The sequence below is a fragment of the Castor canadensis genome, chromosome 5, assembly GCF_047511655.1.
Source record: "Castor canadensis chromosome 5, mCasCan1.hap1v2, whole genome shotgun sequence".
Lineage (NCBI taxonomy): Eukaryota > Metazoa > Chordata > Mammalia > Rodentia > Castoridae > Castor > Castor canadensis.
The window spans coordinates 99,625,644-99,650,702 of NC_133390.1; the positions used below are offsets into that span (position 1 = coordinate 99,625,644).

At 37.4% G+C, this 25,059-nt stretch overlaps 1 protein-coding gene across 7 annotated transcripts in view; it reads left to right on the plus strand.

The window, feature by feature from the left end:
* The window catches only part of Mecom (MDS1 and EVI1 complex locus), a 542,504-nt gene that overhangs the window by 255,969 nt on the left and 261,476 nt on the right, over positions 1-25,059 (plus strand). For all 7 annotated transcript variants that reach the window (XM_020185217.2, XM_074073823.1, XM_074073819.1 and 4 more), the window contains exon 2: positions 7,016-7,353. In XM_020185217.2, coding sequence (XP_020040806.1) covers positions 7,016-7,353 — 338 coding nt within the window. The remainder of the gene's footprint in view (positions 1-7,015; positions 7,354-25,059) is intronic.

Consider the following 25,059-nt stretch of genomic DNA (forward strand, 5'->3'; position numbering starts at 1 on the left):
TCCATGTGCCAAGCCATGTTCAGAGATTATTTCACAAACATAATGATCTCTAGAGACATGGATTGTACAAATAGAGTCCAGGGTCTAAATGCTCATTGAAGTTTCTTTTCTTCTCACCCCTTGCTGGAGGAGGGCATATTGGAGACTACCTCCATCAGGAGCTTCTCATTCTATTAGATCCCTCTATTTTCTAACTGTGTGCCTCTGCACCCTTACTATAGTCCTTCACAGCTTGTTTAAGTCAGTTTCTGGAAATTCATTTTCCTTACTTTTACTAGTTTCCTTTCTTCATTTCACTGGGATCTTAAATTTCATTATCTTGGGGCCATTCACACAGAATATTTTGCTGGCCAGTTCATAGCCTCCTTCTTTGTTCTGTTTGTGCATCTGGCATTACTTGTGCTCCACCCTTTTCCCCAAGCCCAGCACGCATTTATTGACTCTGTTGCCGGTACCCATGAGCTGGCCCCTGAGGTCCTCTGCTTTCTCACAAACATGCCTCTGTCACCACTCTGGAATTGTCCTAAGGAGGGAAGAAGAGCATGTCCGGTTTTAATTTTGGAAGGAAATTGATGTCTTCCCCCGCCCTTCCCTGCCCGCTGCTAAGCAGGCATCAACTCATGGACTCATGGACTCGTGCTCATGTGCTCATATCCTACCAGGAGGTCCCTGGTGGGGCTCTGAGGTTTGGCTGAGCCTCCTCTTCTCCTAAGGTCGGCACACATCTTCTGTTCTCAGCCACGTGTAATCCTTCCTGTCTGCTTGCAAGTTGTGCACAAAGTACTGGCACTTGGGCCCACCCTCTTCTTTAGTGGCAATTAACCTTTACTACAGAGCTTCCTTTGAAGTTTGCTCATGTTTTTATTACAAAACTGCAATGAGGAACATAATGGGAGCAAATGTCTAAATTTCTGAGTTACCTAATCTGTTCAATTCCCTCGTTGGGCTCCTCTTGGCAGTTGCTTCATGTAGTTATGATCTCAACCAGTCTGTCTGAGCTCTCAAATCATGTTTCTGTCTCAGCCTATTTTCAAAATTAGGGAGCTGTTAAATGCCATGCACGTGCACGCGTGTGCACTCATGCACACACACAAGCTGAAAATGCACTGGATGTGTGCATGGTACATACGTGTGTGCCCAGCTGAGTATAACTAACTGATTTCTTGTTGAATGACTATAGAAATCATTCTTTATAAAGTATACAGAACGTTTTCAATATTAATATTAAATTACTTGCTGAATAATTTTCTATCAATGAGCTAATGTGAAGGGTAAAAAGGAAAATTACTTATGTTATTATCACTAATGATGATGCTGAGTGATAAGTATTATCACGGGTACTAAATGCTATTAATGGTCAAACTCAGAATTTTGAATGGCGTCTGCCCAGAAGATTTGCAGTTACACTAAGCAGAGAGGCCAAAAGAAACAAATAGGGAGTTATATAAAACCCACAGAAAGAGAAGGCATTTTAGGCCAGCCTTGCAAATAAGAACCCAAGAATTATGATTGAATGGCATTTTTTTTTCTAGCCTGCCATTCACAGGTGCTCAAATAAATGAAATCATTTGTCTCTGCTCTTCATTCAGCAGTAAATTATTGGTAATCCAAGGTCGGTAGAAAAGCAACTATGAAACTCTAAGGAACTACAAGAGAATCTTTGCTTTCCCTCTCAGAATTGGTAAGGACTTTCTAAGACAGATGTAAAAATCACAAAGGAAAAATAGACTTAATTCCACAGAAGTTTAAAAAATCCATTAAAATACTAAATGGTAAAATATCAACTGGGAAAATTAATAAAAACCATATCATTAGTAAGACAAACAAAATGTCCCAGTAACATGGGAAAAAAACAATGAATAATTTGCAAAGGAAGAAATATGAATGACAAAATACTTAGTTTCAGTAATCGCTGAGAGAATTAAAGCCATAATTGACATATAATTTTTTTCCTACTGTATTGATAAAGGTGAAGAAACGATAATAAATGTTAGTATGGTTGTCATAAATTGGTATATACTATTGAAAAAGCAATCAATACTTTTTTTTAATAAATAGGATTCTAGCCCAAGGAAATTGGAATTGGTAAATGTTTGTTGAATATTGATGGATATTTATTTCAGTGATATTTATGTATCAGAAAATTAAAAGCTACATGTAATGGAATATTATGCAGCAATTAATTGTAGTTTTAGAAAATAGTAAAAAAAAGATAAACTATCAATTGGAAAAACTGAAAACAAACTATTCACATATCTTAGTCATAATGTTGATGAAACAAACTTTGCAACATATTTCTACAGAAAGTAAAAAGCAAAAGACCTAATCATAAAGGGAGGACTGAATCTGGACACTGAGTTAGCCTCACTGTTTAGCATCCTTGAGTCTCAGGTTCCACATCTTCAAAATGGCACTTATCCTCATCATGGCATTATTGTGAGTGTCAAAGCAGTAGAAATTATTATTATTGGTACTTTTTTCTGCAGTTTTCTCTTTGCAGATTCTGATGTTTTCAAAATGGAACTCTTCTTAAGTGGAATCCTGTGTCAGTTATTCAGACTCATAGGAAAAAATACAAGCTAATCGAAGTGTGGGCTTTTGCTTGGTCTCTAAGGATATTAGAACACTTAAGATTTGAATTGAACATGTTGATTTCCAAAAGCAGTTCCCAAGCAGTTTGCTCTAAATCCAACAATAAGCTTGTCTTTCTGGCCTCACTCAGTTAACGGCCTGCCTAAAGGATGCACGGAGCAAATTACAGTAGCAGGCAGCCCAACTCCCAGAAGTTACAAGGGTTAGTTATCTTTATGGGGTTGCTGATGTATACAGGACTTTTTACCTGATACTTACCTATTGTAAATGTGCCCAATCTGTCAGGGTGATCTCTGAGAAATGTTTTAATTAACTCTAGGTATAGTCCAGGGAATGGACCTACCAGTTTTTCCCCAATAACAGAGATTTAATGGAGATATGATAATTGAGGTTGTTTGTCATTTAGATGAAGCGTGCAAGCAGGTTTTTGAATAGTTATTGAGGAATGTACATGTGGCATTAGTTTATTTTGGTTTATGCAAATATTCAATATGGTGTGATAAACTGCATTGACTGTTGAAAATTTTATAATGCTAGATTACATTGAAATAGGGTTGCATGTTTTGACTGGTAAAACTCAGTAGTTTTATAGTTCCATTTTTGTCACCACAGCCTTTTTATATTTCATTCAGATGATACTAGATTAACACTGGCTTGAAAACAAATTGCCCAGGTTTGCATGTACATATAATGCCTGCATGGGATGAATATGACTGTGAATCTTTCTATGGATTTGCTTGACCAATATAAATTGTTCTTTAGGCTTAGTTCAATTTTTTTTTTTGTCATTGTAAGCAGAATTACATTCAAGCTTTTAATTCAAATTCTTCTGTGCAGCAGTGTGGGCACATGCGTATTTTGTCTTCTCAGGAACTGGACTCTAAATGCACTAATTTAGATTATGCATTGGAGGAGTCTTGGGTAACTGAGAGGTCATAGGATTAGTTATGCGAGTGGGAGGGTACAGACGTGCCTGTCTCTAGCCTATTTTAAGCTTTGGGATCACTGTGTTGGACTCAACAGTATGACTGATTTAACTCTTTAAGGAAGTAGGGGAAATTTAGGTAATTATCGGAAGAATATTGTTCTATTTGAATTTCTTTTTGTTTTCTACTGCTTAAATAGACAAGTATATAAGTTTCATGATGTCTTCCAACTTGCAGCATTTCTTAAGAAAAACATAATCCTTACCATGGGCGATAAATAAATCCCTTTAAGAATTTTTAATGTAACTTTGCATCTGCAGTAATTGCGATTCTAGAGAGAGGTCTTTAAAATTATTCAATTCATATTTTTGAGAGAGGCTCTCACTATATTGCTCAAATGGTCTCAAACTCCTGGGTTTAGGTGATCCTCCTGGTCTCAGCCTCCCAAGCAGCTGGCAATATAGGTGTGTACCTAGACAGATGTGTGTGTGTGTGTGTGTGTATATATATATATATATATAGTTTTTTTTTTTTTTTTTACTGTAACCAAGACTCTCAGACTCTCATTGAACTTTTAAGTATTAGGTTAAAGGGCAAACTCTCCCTAAAGAATAAAAGTAGATGGACTTTATCAAGTGTGTTTGCACTCTGAAGTGTATTTCTCTAAGAATATTTCCTTGGGGACATTATTAAAGTAGTTTATTTTGATGTTGGGTTTGGAGAAAAGTTTGTAAACGGTTGTGGCCTATTTCTATGCTTTAAAGGTGATTGTCAGGATCAGAATAGTTTCCTATATTTTGTAGGAAAATGTTGATTTGGTGTAATAGTTCAATAAAATTATATGTAAGGTTAATTATCTATTTAACAAGTATTCATTAAACACCTTTGTGCAGTTCACTAGGCGAATTCCTAAGAAGTGAGAATTCTAACACCTCTTTCTAAGGGCCTGTTTCCTAGCTAGAAATAAAACAACCATATACATTAAACCCTAAGCAGTAAGGCATTCTTTTTGGTTGCTAACCTGAAGGGTGACATAAGAATTGGAGGAAAGGGGGTTACTTGTGGTGGTGATGGGGTAAGTTGGAACTTGACATGGGAGGATGGTTAGAAGTTGCTTGGGCAGGAGAACAGAGATAGGTTATCCAGGCAGGAACAACTGAAGAAGAAATGTGCACTGAGTTTAGAGGACAGGGATTAGATTATTGTGGCCAAGAAGCTCCTATTGAGAAGTATTGAGAATGAGATAGAAAGGGAGAACAGTATAGTTGGGCATTGTGGTACACACCTATAATTCCAGCTACTCCAGAAATGGAGGTGGGGAGCCTGCGGTCCCAGCTGCCCCGGGAAAAGTGGAAGACCCTACCTGAAAAATAAACTAAAAAAAAAACAAACAAAACTTTTTAACTTTTTTTTTTTAACTAAAGAAAAAAGGGCTAGGGATGTATATCACTTGCCTATTAACCAAAGGCCCTGAGTTCAATCCTCCAGAATGACAGATTTTCTTTTTCAAGCCTAAGAGTTTGCACTTCATCTAGAGTTACTAGAGTCTGTTGAATAAAAGGAAGGTGTGCCAGGCAGCATTGTACAAACTCAGTGTTGAGGGAACAGTGGAGAGGGCTGGTAGTCTGGAGACCCATTTAGAGTACCCTTAGAAAATTCAAGGGTGACAACGTGGATTGAAAGAACACTACGAGGGTAATGATTTTGTAAGAAGAATGCATAGCAGTCAGTGACTGAATAGATTATGAAATAAATGAGGCAAAATTTTTGTGTAATTTTAAAGCCTCACACATGGATGATTAGGGCAAAGATAGTATTCTTAATGGGAATAGGGAAATGGTAAGATAATTGATTTGAGCACAAATGATAACATTCAGGAATTTGGCCATGCTGAATTTGAATGATAATGAGCTTGTATGCCGAGAACCCATGAACCACAAACAGGATTAGTCCTGGAGTTCTGTTATATGCTTGGTTTAAATGGCACTATCTCAATATTTGAATCAAAATTCATCACCTCATTAGAAGACACTTTTGCCTGCACCATTACTTTGCACTTCATGAATTTAGAGTTAGGAGTAGTGCTTGATGTACTTCAGAGTGTTGTTCTTTCTATCAAGAATCAGTAGAGAATTAATTGGGGCTAAAATTCATGTGTTCTACTCTCTAGTCCAGTAAACTATCTTGGAAAACTTTAATAATCCACAGAACTGCAGGGTAGGATCTTAATGGTCACATAGTCTAGTCACCAACTTGAACCTGAAATTCCTCCATATCATCCCCAACTTGTGGTTATCCAAGCTGCGTTAGCAACCCAGAGGGAACTTGAGGCCACTCATTTTACCTTTGGACAGCTGATTGAAACCTGTCTCCTTTCCATATTAGCCCATTTTTCTTAGTTCTGCCCTGGAAGTTCTATGAATCAAACCAATGAGGCATGGCTCTCAGTTCATAACACTAGTGGACAAGGAACATGTGTTTATTTGCTTTAAGATAACTGAAATCCCCTTCAATTGGTGGGGAATTCAAGCCCAGCCTCCTGTTAATCCCCAGTATCCATGGAAGTTTCATAAAGGCCTTTGAGGTCTCACATGGTACACTCATGGATGTCAGGTGTGGGGCTATGCTAGTTTGGGCAGTCCTTGGAGCCTCTGAATGTAGTGCCCCGCCTCCTCATCACTCTTCCCAGTGGTTCCCTCCACCTGCTGTGACCTCCCCAGGACACTGCCCCAGGCAAAGACCTTCTGATGTCTATCTCTTCTTAAACTGGTGGAATTTTTTTTCTCTTCTAAGTAGATTCCAAGGCACCCCAAATTTCTATTTACCTCCAGAAAATCCACCTACTCTCTTTAGTGATTTTAGCTTTTACAAATGTTCAGAAGAATCACTAGTCTTGAGTAACTTTGACTTTCTGCTAAGCATAAGTTACTGAGGCAAGAAAATACCAAGGGCTTGGAGAAGTGTTTGAAATGGGAAGGGAAAAGAGGAAGAACAAATGCAAATTCACATTCCAATAAATAATCCTGCCACATAAATTTAAGCCTTGTTGCACATGGCAGCCTTTGTAATCTTTGATGACTCTCCTATTTTTAATTCCATTGATTGAGCCAACTTTCTGATAAAATCATAATCCTGTCGGCCCCCAATTTGGTTTGGGGGTTGTGGTTACATACACATTTACTTCTTGTCTGTGTTTTATTCAGAACAATAATTAAGCTGTTGTTTATTTCCCAGACGGATGATGGATCGAGCTGGCTCATTTGAGTATTGACAGTTGAGGATTAGATCATTTGATTTGTGAATTCACCACAGATAAACCAGATTCCATAATCCCTACTTCTTCCCCACTTGTGAATCAGAGATTTTAAGAAGACACATTTTAACGATGGTCCACACTATTTAGCTTTCAAAGAAGAACAACAGAATGAAGTGACTACCTAAGTGAAATTTCATGTCTCTGTATCAGTAGGATTCATGTAGTTCTTATTTCTTCACAGGTAATGAATGTGCATATGACAACTACCCTGAAGTACCTTTGGAAGAAATGCCAGATGCAGATGGGGTAGCCAGCACCCCCCAACTCAATATTCAAGAACCATGTTCTCCAGCTACATCCAGTGAAGCCTTCACTCCCAAAGAGGGCTCTCCTTATAAAGCCCCCATCTACATCCCTGATGACATCCCTATTCCTCCTGAGTTTGAACTTCGAGAGTCAAATATGCCTGGAGCAGGACTAGGAATATGGACAAAAAGGAAGATTGAAGTAGGTGAAAAGTTTGGGCCTTATGTAGGAGAGCAAAGGTCAAACTTGAAAGACCCCAGCTATGGATGGGAGGTAAGAACATTTTTTAAGTTACATATATATTCAGATTTGTAAAAAAGAAATTAATTATGTAAGAGACCATAAAATAAGCAAATTCCATTTGTTGGAAATAGATCTTTAAGAATGAACTCCCTTATAATCTCACTTCTTGATAGGAACAATGTATTGCTTAAAGGTATAGCATGATAGAAGAGAACATTGTCAACCTAAAGAATGGTCAAAGAGTTGTATCAACTTAAAAAGACTGAAGAAAGAAATTATAGTTTTACTGTTAGCATTTTGAAACATTGGGTATGACCAATGGGTAAAATAGCAAGTGACATTAGCAAACAATCTTATGCTAATTGTGTTTGCTATATTTTACCTTTTATGAGGGGAGAAAAGGTTGAGATGATTGGAGGAAAACCCTTGTTTTTTCCACTTTGTGGCTATGAATTAATTTGGTTTTACTTTCATTCTACGTTTTCATGTTTCTCTGTACTCTTATTAATTTTGATTATATATGCTTATAGAATCTGCTTCTAGATAAGATGCAATGTACTCATTGAAATAATTCATGCATAAAAACAATAGCACAAATGGTTATAAAACTCAGTCATTACTTTCAGTCATACTTTTCATAGAACCCATCTGGGAATGTCTTAAGAATTAGAAGTCATGGTGTGATTATAAAATCTAAATTTTATTTCAATAAAGACAGGTAACATGCTAGTCTTTTGAATTTTGAGTTTATACAACTTTAGTGTGTTCATATATGTATATAGGTAGATGCATGTGTACACTTTATAATTATTTTTGCAACTTGAAAGCTTGTGGTTAAATCATAACATAATTTCTGGAAAATCTTGTCTATAGCTGAAAAACGTGTAGGCAACTTCTGCATAGGTTAAAAACAGTGTTTTGAGAGATGTAATTGACCTGTGGTTTCATAGTATTTCAGTTAGACAGAAATCAGATAAACTAGATTTATTTTGGTATGTTCTCTTAATATTTATGATCATTAATAGAATATCTGGTGCGATTTTAAGTAGAAATAAGTATGCAGTTCCTTCCAGACTTAAGTTCAACTTTTTGTCCTCTTGCCTTCTATCTGTTCCCTTGTGAAATCTGTTCAAAATGCCATTATAAAAGCAATTCTTGTTCAAATTCTGAAATGCCAAAAGTGAAGATCTGGATTTAACATGAATACAGGTGAGAAGTCCTTCCTTAGTTTTGTTCTTGGCCAAAGCCCCAGCAAATCTGTTTAGTTACATTGCCTTTAGACATGTGTATCGATAAGAGTTTTTTTTTTTAATCACTGTAGCATTAACCGATATGTGAGTTGAATACATTTTAAACCAAATGCGTCTGAACTTTACGTCATTATTGTTCACCTTAAAATAATGGCTATAAACATTCTAATAATAAGTAACTCATTAAACTTTTATTACAAAATCTCCAGAGTTAAACAAGTGTAGCACTGGTCAAGATTATCCAGAAGGCCCAGAATAAGCCAGGCTTAATAATGAACTCATTTTGCAATTGCAGGGTTGGTAAATGCAGGACTGTGTCTCTTTAAACATAATACCTATAGACTGGGGGAAGAACGTGGGGGAAAATATGCATTTAGAGGTAATTTAAAAATAGTAATTTTTTTCTCCTTGGAGTAAAAAGTCTTCAACATGTATATGAGCAAATATTTACCTTGAGAAATATAAAATGATTTCTTTCATCATGTCAGACTTGAGTTGTTTCCATTGCTTGAAATTCAAGCAATGGAAAATAGTTGGTGACTTTTTGGCAAATGATCATACTTTCTCTGTCTCTCTTTCCTTCAGGAATTCAGTCGATGACTAACTCAGTAGTATTCTTCACCATTTTAATGGTTCCTTCGTTTTTGAGAGTGTGGCTTATCTCTGGAGGTCTAATGAACAAAATCAGAGAAGATGCTCTTCCTGATTTTGGCAAATGCTAACCATGAGGAGCAGATGAGTTCTTTTTCTTTAAATCTTGCCCTAGTTAATACAAAATCCAATCATGATCAACAAGGAACTTTCACAAGGTGTCCTACCCCACTGCTGTGTGCTCATTTTTAATTGTCCCCATGTCATGTTTTGCTCTAACTGCAGCTCATTTCCTTCTTATTTGGTTAGACAGATAATTGTGATCTAATTAGTGTGACCACTCTTTGATACTACTTCATTTTTTAAATGATGAATTGAATGAGGAAAAAAAAACTTTTAGGCACCCTCAAAAATAAACATGAGGACTTCCAGATTCAGCAAGCAATTATTTAGTGCCTACTAAGCATCAGGTCTCCGACATAAGCAAACAAATCATTACTGTCTCTGGTCCTTGTGCTTTTCTCTTTACACAGCTCCTCTTCCTCGGCATTTATTATTTTAATAAATTTCATTACCAGCTATCTAGTTATTCAAGAAAAAAAGTGTTATCTTGATTTGTGCTTTCCCTCATTAACCATGTCTAATTTATAGTTCCTATACTTTATTAAACTCGTATTCTTTACACCCATTGTCTTTACCTGGGAGCTTCTTTTCTTCCCACTCTAAGAAATTTTCTATCCATTCTTCATGTTTGCTTCTTCCATGACACCATCTGTGGCCTTCTTAGTCACAATTTAATACTGCCTAAACTTTGTGCCCCCAGTAAAGGTGAGTCCAGTTACTAAAAGAATTTAAGACATTATGGAGGGTGCACATTATTTGCCTATATTCCCTAATGGAGCAACATTTCCTTGGGAGCTTACAAAGATACATCCTTCTAGTGCAGGCTTGATTGTGTTCCATTTTGTGGTGCTGTCCAGTGCTCAGAACATTTTTTTTTAATAAGCAGACTGTATTAGTTGCTCAGGTTGTTGTATATTGGGTGGCTTAATCAGAAATCTATTTTCTCACAATTCTTTGGGTTAGCAGTCCAAGACCAAAGTTCTGACTGATTTAGTTTTGGGGCAGGGCTCTCCCCCTGGCTTGCAGACAGGCAACTTATTGCTGTGTCCTCATTTTGCCTTTCCTTAGTATGAATACAGAGAGAGAGAGAGAGAGAGAGAGAGAGAGAGAGAGATATGAATATACTCTTTGGTATCTCTTTTTATAAAGACACTAATTCTGTGGAATTCAGCTCCCCTATTATGGCATCATTTAACCTTAATTAGTTCCTTACAGTCCTATAACTAAATATAGCCAAATTGGGATTTTGGAAGGGCAGAAACATTCACTCCAAAACACATTCAACCAATAATTATTCAATAAAATAAAGAGTAATGAATGAATGGTTAAATGAAAAGAAGAACGAATGAATATAGGATTATATGACTCTGAAAGAGGAAGTAAGAAATGAGAGTTGAAGTAGGACCATGGAAAAATCTAGAATCTGGAATTTAGGCATGGTAATCAAGACTTCCTCTGCCACTAACTGGTCCCTGCTTTTTAATTTGACCAATGGGTAAATAATAACTGCTCATATCACTAGTGGTTATATATAATTAAATTGAAGTAAAGAATTATGCTAGTCTCTTCGAAGAGTGTTTAAAGAAAAAGAACAAAGATGATATCATGACTATGGGCCACCTTTCTAAACTTTAATTTTACACAGTCAAATATACTTTTCAAATACAATACTTTGGAAAAATCCATTAAGTTTGTATTTTAGAAAAATAGGATGTTTTTGAAAATGTAAGTTCTCAACTAAAATATATGGTTAGGGTAAATGAGCTATTGTCATAAACATCACTTGTATGATTTTCTCTTGAACAAGTATTAACTTAATAAAGAACATTTTAAAAAGTATTAGTTTGACAGTGATTGTCACTTTTAGTGCATGTCACTTAATAGTGTATGTTAGCATTCTACAGTGTATGTTAAGAGCTTAGCACAGAGTGGATGGAAGAACTCAATAAATGTTAACAAAAACAAGAACTTGGCTAAAATACAGATCTAGCATCAGGTCACTGCACTAGGCAAAGGTCAATTATTGTATTTTGCTGATTGATTTTTATAAATTATTCCTCTTACCCCCACTTATTTCCTAGAAGTTCAATTATCTCTGAGATGGCCTAATTATGTGACTATGACCTTATTTGAAAAGGAAGCAGTGAATATTTCCTAATTAACAAGGAAAACAAATATTCAGGAGAGATCCATAAACTTCTTTTAAAGCCAAAGAACAGTTTGGGTGGTGTATTTTTTAATAGTCTGATATGGGTCATTGGGAAAACTGTAAGAGTTTTGCTCCTTTTAAATATTTCCATTAGCACATTTTGTTTGCCTGTATTTATTATTATTGGTCATCATAAAACTCTGCAAGTATATATGTCAGTTGATGAGGTACCTGTGTGCCAAATTCCCGTGATGGCCATTGCATCCAGAATTGCTCCAAATTAGCTCTATCAGTTAAAATACCATGTATCAACTTTGCTTTTCTTCCTTCCTCAAACGTACATATATCCATACATCAACAAATAATGGCATGTGTGAACAGTAAATTTCTCTTATGTTCTATTTAATAAATGGGAAGGAAGAGTGGAGAGAGATTATGCTGGAGTCAGAAATTCATGAAGTAATTTTGATGCAGTGCTTTGAAACTACATTATATTCTAGTAGGGGAATCCTGAAATGCAATATTATAATGAAGGTGTGCCTCCTTATATCATTTAAAAATAAATAGTTTTCACATTTGTAAGGTTGATTTTGGGTTCTAAAACATTATAACATGCAATCTGTATGTGATCTGAAATATGAATGTCCATTAAAAGCCAACAACTGTGCACTTTCATCATGCCTAAAAATTGTGGCAGAGTCAGGAGGCTGACAACCAAATAATGTATGTTTGATAATGAAAATTGGTCTAATTTGGGATTTTAGAGGCCTGTACTGTATAGCATTCACTTTTTAAAATATTTTTGACTTTATTGAGGTGAATTTGAGAAAAAAATTTTATAGACTTAGGGTGTTCAACATATTTTAATATATATATACAATTTGTGATATGATTCCCATGATCAGGCTAATTAAGCTATACATCCCTTCACATAGTTACCATGTGTAAATGTGTGTGTATATTGAAAATACTTAAGGTCTACTCTCTTAGCAAATATACAACATACTATTAACTATAGTCAGAATCCTGGATATTAGGTCTCCAGAATTTATTCATCTTATAACTCCAAGTTTGTGCCTTTTGACCAACATTTCCCCACTTGCTTTACTTCCTAGTCTTTGGTAACCACCCTTCTATTCTCTGTTCCTATAAGCTTTCTTTTTTAGATTCTACATATAAGTGAGATCATGCAGTATTTGTCTTTCTGTCCATGTCATTTCAATGGCAGATTTCCTTCTTTTGTGATGCTGGAGGTCAAACCCAGCACCTCAAGTATGCTAGTCAAGTACCCTACCACTAAACTGCATCTCTGCCCCCTCTTTTTAATGCTGAATAGTATTCCATTGCATATATGTATACTACATTTTTATCCATTCATCTATCTGTAGATACTTAGATTGTTTTTATATTTTGGCTATTGTGAATAAATGCTGCAATGAATGTGGGAGGGCAGATAGTTCTTCCACACAGTGATCTTATTTCCTTTGGATATATAGCCAGAAGTGAGATTGCTGGTTTGTATGGTAAGCTCTATTTTTAAGTTTCTGAAGAACCTCCAAACTGTTTTCCATAGTGGCTTTGTCAATTTATACTCCCCTAACACCAATGTGTAAGGTTCCTTTAACATACTTAACACTTTTTCTCTTTTGAGTTTTTGATAATAGCCATCCTAACATGGATGTGATAGCTCATTGTAGTGTTTGAATTTGAATTTCTGTGATGATTAGTGATGTTGAATACCTTTTTATATACCTGTTGGCTATTGTATGTTATCTTTGGGAAAATATCTGTTGATGTCCCTTGTCCATTTTTAAAATTTATTTATATTTTGCTATTGAGTTGTTTGAGTTCCTTATATATTTTGATATTAGTCTCTTGTCAGATGGTTTGCAAATATTTTCTCACATCCCATTGGTTCTGTTTCACTTTGTTGATTGTTTCCTTTGCCCTGCTTGTTTACTTTTGCTTTTGTTGCCTATTTTTCAGAGTCATATCCAAAAAAGTCACTGCCAAGGCTAGTGTCATGGAGATTTCCCCCTGTGGTGGTTCTAGGGATTTCAGAGTTTCAGGTCTGATATTTAAATTATTAATCCATTTTGAGTTGATTTTCTATATAGTATAAGATAAGGATCTGATTTCATTTTTTTCTACATGTGGCTATTTGGTTTCCCTAGCACCATTTATTAAAGAGACCATCCTTTCTTCATTGTGTACCATTGGCACCATTGTTGAAGTTGGTTGACCATATGTATTTTTATTCTTTCTATTCTGTTCCATTGGCCTAGGTGTTTTTGTTGGTTACACTAGATTATCTTTATTTTTACTTAATTTTTGGTGCTGGGGATTGAACTCAGCACCTTGTGCATGCCAGGCAAGCACTCTACCACTGAGCTATATCTCTAAACCTGTGCTAGATTATTATTTCTTTTAGTGGCACTGGAGTTTGAACTCAGGGCCTCATGCTTGCTAAGGCCCTTAGCACTTGAGCCACTCTGCCAGTCCTTAGATTATCTTTAAATGGTAATATTTCCCTTACATTCCTCTATGTCTGTTTGGACAAAAATGAATTTTAATTGATTTACCATTTGAAGGGGGTGCTCCCTCCCTTGCTGGAGTGAGGTTTTCTCTCGCTCCTTGGTTATTACTATACCTAACTGGACTTAATTGGGGTGGGGGGGTGGCTACTGTAGATTCAGAAAAGACACAGGATAGACAGAAAGTTGGGGTCAGGTGTGTTGGGTGTAAAAGCCCTAATTGCTTCCTTTATCTATCTTGATTCTTTAAGGCCTTACTCCTTGTAGTTCTTTCAAACCTTGCTTAAAACCTCTTACCTTAGGCTCTCACTGTCCCATGTTTGCTTTTAGCTTATCTTTAGCTTAATTGCGCTTAAAGTCTTTTGCCCCCAAGCTTGCAGTGTTCCACTTTCTTCAGCTCTCTTAAAGCCTCAGTGCTTAAACTAGCAAACCAGCAGCTGCACCTAAAATCTGCATATGCATAGCTCTTAAGGTCTCCAGTCCTTAGACTCGCACTGTGCACAGTCCAGGTCCCATGTTCTCTTTGGCTTTTCTTTAGCTTTAGCCTTCCTAAGGCCTATGTGTGAAGTTCCTTCTCAGCTTTACTTTCTGAAGCCTGCATTAAAGTTCTTGGTGCAGACTTTCTATCAACCCCTCTTTAGCATTTTCCCTTCAACAATTCTTTTCCCTTCAGAAATTTTTCCCTTCAGTAATAATTCTTTTCCCTTCCAAAAGCTTCCCACACCAAAAGGCCCAAAGTAAAAGCTTCTTCCCAATATTCAAAGGCCAAAAGCTTCCCAAGGAAAAAAATCCAAAAGCCAAGCAAAAAGTCCAAAAGCCCAAAGTAAAGCCCCCAAAGCAAAAGCCCCCCTTCCCGCTTCAGGGGTCTTTTATAGTAGCAAACAGGGTGGAGCCACGGGGAGGGGGGTGACATTGTAACGTAACGGGAGAAACCTGAGTTCCTGCTTCTCTGAACACAACTTAGGAGACGCAGATGTTCTGCCTTTCTCTGTTTCATGGCCGGGGGCTGTGCCTATCTTGGCCTACAGGTAAAAGCAATGAACTGCATCTCTGCCTTGCTTGTGTTCAGTTTTCATAGGTTTTAATCTGCTCCCCACAGCCATTGATTCCAGGAGAATCAATGTTTAATAAGAAGAATGTGGTTATACTTAACAAGTTTGAGTATCCTTAGAGATAGATAAATTAAAAGTGAAGATTTTTGTTTTAAATAATTTCAAAGTAAGTTGATTCCAACAGATGAGAAACACTACTAAGTATCAAAAAAGTGTCTTTAATGGGTATTAACTATCCATTAATGAAAACAGGACTACAATCTAATAATAAATATGTATTACCATAAAAACATACACTACATAGTACTTAAGTTTTTGGAATATTATTTAAAAGAGTCAATGTAGCTTGGATTTTACTTTGTGAGAAATTAAGATCCCAGAAGATCTTCTCAGAAGAAAATACATGCCCAGGGACAAGACAAACAGGTTCAAAGACAATTGCAAACTTATTGTATTATTGTTGGTCAAGCCACATGCTCCCAATATTTCCTACTTACTTACAGACCTTACCACACCATTATTCATTTTATCACATCAGCTCTCAGACCAGACTTTTGTTCCATCAGTCAAATGCTGCTGAAGACACAGAAAATTTGCTTATAACTCTTCATATAATCCTTGGAAGTCAGGTGTAAGATGTCATCTGTGTTGGTCCAGAAAGAGTATGTGCAAAGCCCACACTGCATAACCTTATACATCCTCCCACTCCCAGACATATCCTATATGCCTCGTTACCTTTTTTTCTTCTTGGCAGTAGTTAGGTTTGCATTCAGGACCTCATGCTTGCTAAGCATGCACTTATTTGAGACACACTTCTAGCCCACCTTGTTATTTTTTGAAAGGGCCATTTGGAAATCTATCAGTACTGTACTTGAGATATGATGCTTTCTCTCTATAACCCATGTAAATCTTCTTTGGCAGTAACTACAAACAATGAACAGGTCCAGCTACACTTACCTTTTTCCCCCAAATAAGAAACAAATCAAGGGCTGGGCATAGTGATGTATGCTTATAGTCTCAGCTACTTGGGAGGCAGTTATTAGAGGATCAGGGTTTGAGACCAGTCTGGGTAAAAATAGTATAAGACCTATCTCAAAAACAAACCAAAAAAGCAAAATAGGACTGGGGGATAGATCAACTGGTAGAGTATATGCCTAGTGAGCACAAGGCCCTGAGTTCAATCAATAGAACTGTAAAATCATTCAATCAATCAAATCTTTTTCAGAAACAGAAAGAGGGTTCTATTTGTAGCACCCTGAAAAATTTAAATCTGTTCTCTGTGTGTTTCTATCATTCATTTTCATGCTCTGTCAGTATTTTACACATACATCTGCTGCAGCTTTTGAAAACTCTCTTCTCTCAAAATTCCCTGACTCAGTTTCCTCATAACCTGGGAATCTGTCTTTACTAATGCTTTTAAAATCCTGTAGATGGAGTTATCCAGTAAGTCCTTTTTCCATTCTCTGATTATGTAGTATCGATTGGCTAATAAATAAGGGCCCCATGGTGGATTCAGGAAGGAAGACACTTTCCTCCTTGGGGTCAGGGTGAGCAGGGTCTGATATTTACAGACTCCTCTGCTCAGAATCTCTTATTCCTGACACACTTACACTTAGGGGTTTCCTTACACATAGGTGATATGCATGCATTTATTTACCATTGGCTAGTGGCGAGTCAGCTTATATCACAGACCCATGGGGAGTGGGCATCTTTGTACCTCCTCCCAAAGGAAGACAGTACTGGTCTCCTCTGACACTGTGGCTGACCCCCAGGCTCTCCAGGTGTGCATGGCATGGCATGGAAACCTCAATTGGTTGGCATTCACAGGTGTGCATGATTTGTTTTTTCTTTTTTCATTGTTTAAATTCTTGTGGTAGTAATTCAGAAGGCATGTGATGCCAGCACAGAATCTCTGATCTGGCACAAAAGCCAGCAGCCCTGAAAAAAAAAAGGTGATTTCTTGTTGGTCTCGCAACACAACCAGCCTGAAACTTTGTTTCCTGGAAACCTCACACAAAGGCAAGACTCTGCCTAACAAGTGAGTTAGGATAAAGTCATCTCAGGTGAGCATGAAACATCTTTTCAGATGAGCAGGAGGACTCTTCATGTGAACCTAGTGTGGCTCTGCCTTCATGTTTGTTTGTTTTTTTTTAATTCCCTAACTTGAGCTTGTGTCTTTACATGTATAGGGATGTAGAAAGACTTGGACTTAGCTTCTAAAGGGATGTAAATTACCCTAGAATGCTGCTGTGGACATATGAATTTCTGCTCACTTGATTGAGACTAAAAAGTAGGAGCACAGATGGATAGTGGTCCTGGGCAGATTCTTCCATCTTCTTGGGATCTCCCCAGAAGTCACTAATCCTAGGACCCCACCAGCTCAGTAGATGGCAAGGTGAACCTGGAGATCATTGCAGACCTTGTCTAGCCTTTGTGAAGGATCAGAGAAAGTTGCTACACTAACGCCGTCTGAGGCAACCAGGGACCTGGAGAAGGAGAGTGACTGTTGTCAGTCTAAGTCAGCAGCACATGGCTGAGGCCAATTAACCTTTCCCTGTCCTCCCTTCCCTGACCTTATTAAGCACTTGTAGCTAGGTCATGATATCTAGAGAAATGGACAACACACCTAATATTACTCAGTTTTCCTTTGTCATAGACCCTACCCCAATATTTCTCTGTAGAATCACACTTGGAGTTCATTTTATGTGTATGTACTGCATACACATTTATTTGCATGAGGATGGCTCCATTGATTTTCCTTGTTGGCACTGGTGAGAGGCAGATCAGGAATATTGCCCCAGACCACACACGTAGTATGGAAGTGAAAAAAAAAAAGACTTAATATCACTTTTCTTCAATATCCAAAAGTGTATCTAATTGCTATTGTCTTTACGTAGTACAAATGCATCGCAATGCTGTGTGACACATGTCAGAGGAGCACTTCTCCAAGGGCAGCAGATGGAACCTGTAAATCATTCTTGGGGCAAAGGGGTGTCACATGTGACTATTGGAGAGCCAGTAGACTAGCTTTCTACCTGTATCTTGACCTTTTACAGTGCAGATATTTTTATATGTGTTTGATCTAGAGACACTGTCTTAAGAGATGGTCTGCAATAATTCAGAGACACAAAGATTAAACATCATATAAACCATTAAAATCAGTTTTGCATCTGATCCTTTTCCTGTGATATTTCATGTGTTCGTCTTCAGTTGTTGCTGATATATTATTTTAATTATAGTAGCTCTCAGGGATCTAGTTCTGTAGTTATAACAGATAAGTAAATAAAAAAAAACCTTACACTGAGCTCCAGGATTGAGAATGGTCAGTGGTCTGGCTAGCATTTGCTTAGAGCTTACTTTATATCCATGTCATTCCCCCCTTCAGACTCAAGGACTGATAAAAATAGCTCAAAAAGAGATACTCAAAAAGAAAAAGAATGATCATTGTGTTTAATAAGAGAAATGACAAGCAATCATAATTCTTTCCATTAAGTAAATATGCTAGAAAAATTTATTGAGAAATGACACATTATGCAAGCCAGGAATCAAAGATGACATCCTCACATTAAATACTGTAGACGCCATTAAGGAAAACAGTCAATATGTCACTAAGCCACGGCCTGTAAAAATTAAATTGATTTGGTAAATGTAAGTAAGATAGATCTGTTTGCTTTCATCATCAATTTTGAGTGGGTGAACAGGTGATGTCACCAGCCTGGGAGCGATAAAGATGCAGGGCCATCTGGAAAGGCAGGTGATGAATGGGCAACTGCTTTTGGATAGTGACAGTGCTGTGGTACTTTGTCACTTGGGATGCAGTACTTAATAACTTTTCAATACCATCATAATAAATTTCACTGCCTTATTAATATAGAAATGGTGAATTATTACCATGATGGTGAGTGTAAATAACTGGAGATGCAGCCGTCAGAAGCTGATTGTTTGGGCATGTTTCTTTAAGCAACACAGTTGACTTGTGATAATCAACCTATGTCTATACCAGGAGAGTTTATTACACTTGTCAAACGAAAAAGTAGTATTATTCAAAGTTATATGAAGTCGTAATAAACAAGTTTAATATATTATCAGACTTTTCCTGTAAGTTTCCAAACATGAGGCAGTAGATCATTTTTAATAATGTCTTTTCATGTAAAATAATGTCCTTATGCAGTAATAATGTCCTTTCTTAACTATTAACAAAACAGTCGACTTCTTTGTATGTGTTTTAAAGGGTATTTTTATTTGTACTTTTCAGTCATTGGAACTCTGTGGCATGAAATCCTTTTGCAAATAAAGGGCTAAGACAGGACCCTTAGAACATTTCATTAACAAGCTCGAAAGTTGCTGAGTACAGGCAATGTCACACGTTTCAATTTTAATTGAACAGATGTACTTAAGAGTAAACCACAGCAAACGAAATACAGACAAAATTATAAACACGTGTCACTAAGAAGCAGGCAGGAAAGGGCCTCTGATGAGCATCTGTGTGTATTTTATGAAGCCAAGGACTACCACTTCATAAGTTTGTCACTGATGTCTCCAGTTTAATGAGGAGAAACAAAATATGTAGATAGGTGTAAGTCAAAGATGAATTACTAGATCAATCACTTAGCACCATTCAGGGTGCCTGCCATTGTTCAGCGGGAAAATAATTAGCTCTTATTTATCTACTGGGTGTTCGATCTGGGATGGAATATGGAAAACTTCCTCTTTCATGTCACTGTGATCTTTACATTATTTCAGCCAGGCTGACTTTTAATTCTGACATTGTCTTTCAGGCTGCAGTCTGCCAGCCTCTTAAATGAAATGCCTCTCCAACCATTTCTATTACTGCTGAAAAGAGAGCCAGCAGTCTATTAACAGGCAATAAAGTTCAGGAAGCCCAGGACTCATTTCTTGGGTCAGAGGTGAAAATTGCATACTAAATGAAACAAAGGTGTGCCTTGATCGCTCAAGAAGCAGCAGTAGACAGCACATGTGTTCTTAGCCAGAGTCTCCCACTTAAAGGGGAAGGAGTAATTGTAATAACGTTGGCCGATAGAGTTAAGTACTCAGTTGAGAGAAATTATATCAATCTGACAAATATAGCTTTCACAGGAGATAAAGTCTCTAATGACCTTAAATGCATATATTTATCATTTAATTCAACAAACTTATTCCCTTGGGGTTTGGACCAACTGCATTTCCCCTAAAGTTTGGAAATTTTTTTTACTAGCCCAGAGAATAATGACCATTTGTCAGAGGTTTGCAAAGCTAAGCACAGTTGGAAGCAAAGGATAGGAGAGGGAAAAAATAGCTAATAGAGTCTTTTTCTACCTCAGAGAATATTAATACAAAGTTTTATTGATGCACGGGCTGCGTTATTTCTTAGCTTAACAGTAGGTGGCACACAGTATAGTGAAGAAATGGGGAAATTTTAATCTGAGTGATTTTCAACTGATTTCATTAACTTCCAAATATGTCATCAGCGTATACAGCACATTCATCTGCAAAAAACAGGAACACTAAATAGTTATGAAATGTGCTATTTGGATGTGGAAAAATCAAAAGGATTGCACAGAAATAGAAGCAAAAGGTTTAATGTTTCATCAGGTAAAGTGTGTGTAAAACAGGAAAGCCTTCAGAATAAAGGGCCCTTGTGTATGGTGGGCTTTTCGTCACTGTTGTTCTTGGTCGCAACTTGATGAAGTGTATTAGTGATACATATGAAGCACTGTGACTCTTGTGTTGCCCTTTGTGAGACTGCCTGTGCTTTTGTTCTTGCTGTCAGTCAGTTATTCTTTCTTTTGGGCAGCCAATTGGTAACCACAGTATCTACTTGCAAATAGATTTCTCTAAAACCATATTATCCTTCGCCTCCACTCTCTAGTCCCCGACCCCCTTCCTCAACAATCAAGCATTCATGTAGCATGGCTCCCTCACTCGATTCTTTGCCATATGTCCAGTGGTTTGTGTTTCAGGGAGTCTGTGTGATACAGTGGAACAAACACTGGGCTTGGAGCCAGGAACCTGGAGTTCCTGCCCTAAGTCAGACTTGGGACCTTGGAAAAGTCATTTGACTTTCTCCTCTGATACCTCCTTAAGTCTCTTCTACTTCCAACTTTCCAAGCCTTTATGTTCTGTCTCTTAAGACCCGACTCTTTTCTTCTCATCTTTATGGATATGTTCTATTTTGCCATGGTTATATTTATAGTGGGGCCATGGTTTTGGTTTTTATACTCTGGGAAAGAATGCAGATTAACTTCAAATTAAGTGGAAAATACATACTTATTTCACATTTTTTTCTTGTATAAAATTAGTGTATCATTGTGCTTTGTAAACCTGAAAGAAATCAAAGTATGTTTGATGTGTGCATCTCTTTTTGGATTTTATATTTTAGCACAGAAGGATGCTTAAGACCAAAGCTTTGTTTTGAGAAGAAAGTTAGTAACAAATCAGATTCTATTGTAAAGGGTCTAAGAGTATCTGCCGTAGCAAGCCACTTCACAGCAAGCTGATTGTTTTCATACCAACATCCTTCCAAAGTTGTGGTGCTCCTCAAATCATTGTGACTTTCTTCCTAAGGATGGGGAATTTAGCCTGTTGGGTTGGAGCTCTTTGGGGTGGCAGAACCACCACACTGAAGAATTCACTGTTGTCCCCTTTCTGAAAACCACTGGGCATTCAGGACCCAACATATTCAGAACGCTGATTGAATGTTGAAATGGATAATCCACTAATGGGAGTTTAGAGGAAGAGCAGGACTAGGGATTTGTCTTTGTGTCCAATGAACCTATGTTGCTGTAGCAAGATAGGCTGGAGTTGAGATGGGTAAGAATTCAACATTTAAAGCTGTGGAAAGGCCCCTCTCAGCCCCGACTCTTTTGATGGATTCTTCCATAAGTTTCCTTTGAAGAGTTGCCACCTCTCTTACTTCTTTACCATGCCTCCTCTTGGCCCTCAGCACTCCTGTGTCTTGCAAACTTTGCCTCCCCAGGATTCAGCCAGAGAGTTGGGCTGATTTTCTCTGGCAGGGAGGAGTGTGATCTGGTATATAGAGCTGGGGAAGATCGAGGCTCTTTGTTCCAGTCTGCACTGCCCTTCAGGAAGAACTGTTGTGGAACCTTTCTAAATAATTTAAGAATAAAACACAGCTCACCATAGCCCATGTCTTCTGAGGTCATCAGTATCTAATCTTAAATGCAGAGCATGTACTCTGCTCTCTTGCAAGATGGTGACTTTGTTGCACTTGAAAGAACAACCCATGTGGTCTTGTGAATTTGCTTCCTTCGTGGGCCCTGCTCAGTGGTCTTTCAGTGAGAATGACTCTGAAGCACCGAGGATAATATCCTTCCTAGGTGGATTGTGATGAAAATGTGGAAGCATTTCAGGTAACTGGTAAGACATCTCCATATTGTACATGATCATTTGTTTGATCCTAATATATTTTTAAAAAATTTAATACCTAGTGGGTCAGTGGATCCTGAGACTGTCTGGGACAAAATTTTGCTATTCATTTATTCAAACTCTACAGAAGACCCATTATGACTTTTTAACATATTAAACTTTGTTATTCATCTTTACTTTTGAACATTTCCAGTACAGGAAGTATCAAAAGTTCTATTTTTTTTCCTCACAAAGAAATTCCAAGATAATGTGGTACTTGAAACTGAGGGTAAGCTCTCCAACTAGCAGAACGTTACAGAAGGAGATTTGAATTATACAACTGAGCATTTATGGCTGACAGAAACAGTAGGTTAATGCTGAGTTGGTCTGAGTAGAGCTTGGGTGGGTAGAGCTTCCTAAAAGAAGAGCTAAAAGGACAGAACCAGTTATGGGAGGCCCCTGTTTCCCTGGAGGAGAGTTCTCTCTTCCCTTCCATTTGCCCAACCATTAAAAACTGTGAGCCAGGCGCTGGTGGCTCACGCCTGTAATCCTAGCTACTCAAGAAGCAGAGATCAGGAGGATCAGTTTGAAGCCAGCTCAGGCAAATAGATCATGAGACCCCATCTTGAAAAAATCCATCACAAAAAAAGGGCTGGTGGAGTGTCTCAAGGTGTAGGCCCTGAGTTCAAGCCCTAGTACCACAAAAACCAAAAAACTGTGTGCCAGTGTCCTGCAATATGCAACATCTGCAGGAATAAATTGCTACAAAACTGCCACATGCTTTACTTACACAACCATATCCTAAGGTATCTCTTCATGGGTGGCTTTCACTGAGGACAATGTGGATTTAGTAATACATTTAATTTGGAGATTTAATAAGAAATTAGGGCTTTCTCAAATGTAGAAAGGCATCAATCTTGAGAGAGTCAGGTGTATTAGTATGATTTTCATGAGTGTCACTTTATATGTAAGTTTGAAAGCATGGAGATTATTCTTTGAAGATTTGAATTCCATAAGGATAGGATCAGCAATAGAAAGATTAAACAGTAGTTGAGTCTGACTATAGAGGAGCCAGGTAAAAAATAGTGAAAGTACTTGATGCCTCATGAGTTGTATCAGAGCTCCAGTATGAACCACTGAGCACTGATTTGTCAGGAGTATCACAAGATGGGGCTCATGCAAGAGGTGTATAATGTCATGTGGTGAGCTTGACCCAAGAGTCTCCATCCCTTACTCAACAACCTTAACTGGTTGCTAGAGACATGGATCTCCACTTGACTTTAGTTTGAGCTCCATTAATCTTAGAGTCTGAATGAGATTCCTGGAAGATTCAGTTGTAAAGCTGAATTTTGAAGAATTTTGGTTTCTGTGTGTGGTCAGGCTAAGTACTTCAGAACACTGGATTTTCAGGGCTGAGAAGAAGAAAAATTTCATTTCAGGTTCAGTTTCTGTGGATAGATGAAAGGTGCTGCAATCAGATAAGGTGACACTTAAAAATATTAGCACTTCTAAGAAAGGCAGAATTGTGATGTGATATGTACTATGTACGTAAGGTGAACATGACCTTTTTTTTTTTTTAAACTGAATTTTAGTAGACAAGAATTAGTGCAGGTGGGATGGGCTAGGATTCGCTGGGTTCATGTGAGAAAAACAATGCAAAAGAAGCACTGGTTGCCACAGGAGGATGTTAGAATTCATTAGTCAACCTGGTAGAGGTTAAAATATAGCATAAAGCTGGTGGTATTTCCATCAGCTGCCCTTCACCAAGGTTCTGCCAATGTGGGTTTGTCAGTCATCGTTTGGAAAGCCACTTTTATTTTCATTCTTGTTATAACTTTATACATTTATTTTATTCTTATGGAATACCTTATATTTACTCACTCATGAATTAAATAATACCTATTTATTTTAGTCTAGACCTTAAATTCTTCCTTCCTATAAGGCTCCTGAGCTTAGAAGTTTAGGAAGGACAGGCAGACAGATTGGCTTTTGAAAGTTATCTGTCTCCTAGGGCTTAAAACCCTTCTACTAGCTTAGTTTTCTATTCTATAAAAGGTGATTTTTCTGTGGCTCCAGACAAGACATATACTCCTTGAAATAATACACTGGGTCTTCTTATAGTGTCTAAAATAAGCCTACTTAGATGTGTTACAAAAAAAATGTTAGAAGAAGATTATACAGTAATAAAAGCTAGTCCAAGTTTCCAATATGAATGAGGATATATTTTCAGGACTATTGGAAGCCTCTATTTAATATAAGTCCTTTGGTCATTGAGAAGTGTCAGAAACCCTGCCCTTTATCCTGAAGTGCCATTGTGTTAGCACTGAAATGTAAAAATAATAAACAGCTGGCATTTTAGGCACAGACTAAACATCAAGCAAAAGACATTGCATGAAAGCAATGCAAAAGAAGCAAGAGTTACAAGATGAGGAGATGCCAAAAGAAGAAAAGTGCGAAAATGGCCACAAAATCTTCTGTTTGTGGTAGTGGACTTGTTAGTGTCAACATATTTACCCAATTCTTACATTAGGGAGGTTTTGATTGTATGGAAAATTGCTTTTCAATTTGGATTGATGTAAAGCAGAGGCTGACATATGGCTCCAAAATTTATTCTTATTTTTGCCCGTTATTCATTAATTAATATATTAACTCCACAGTGTGTATTGCCTGTC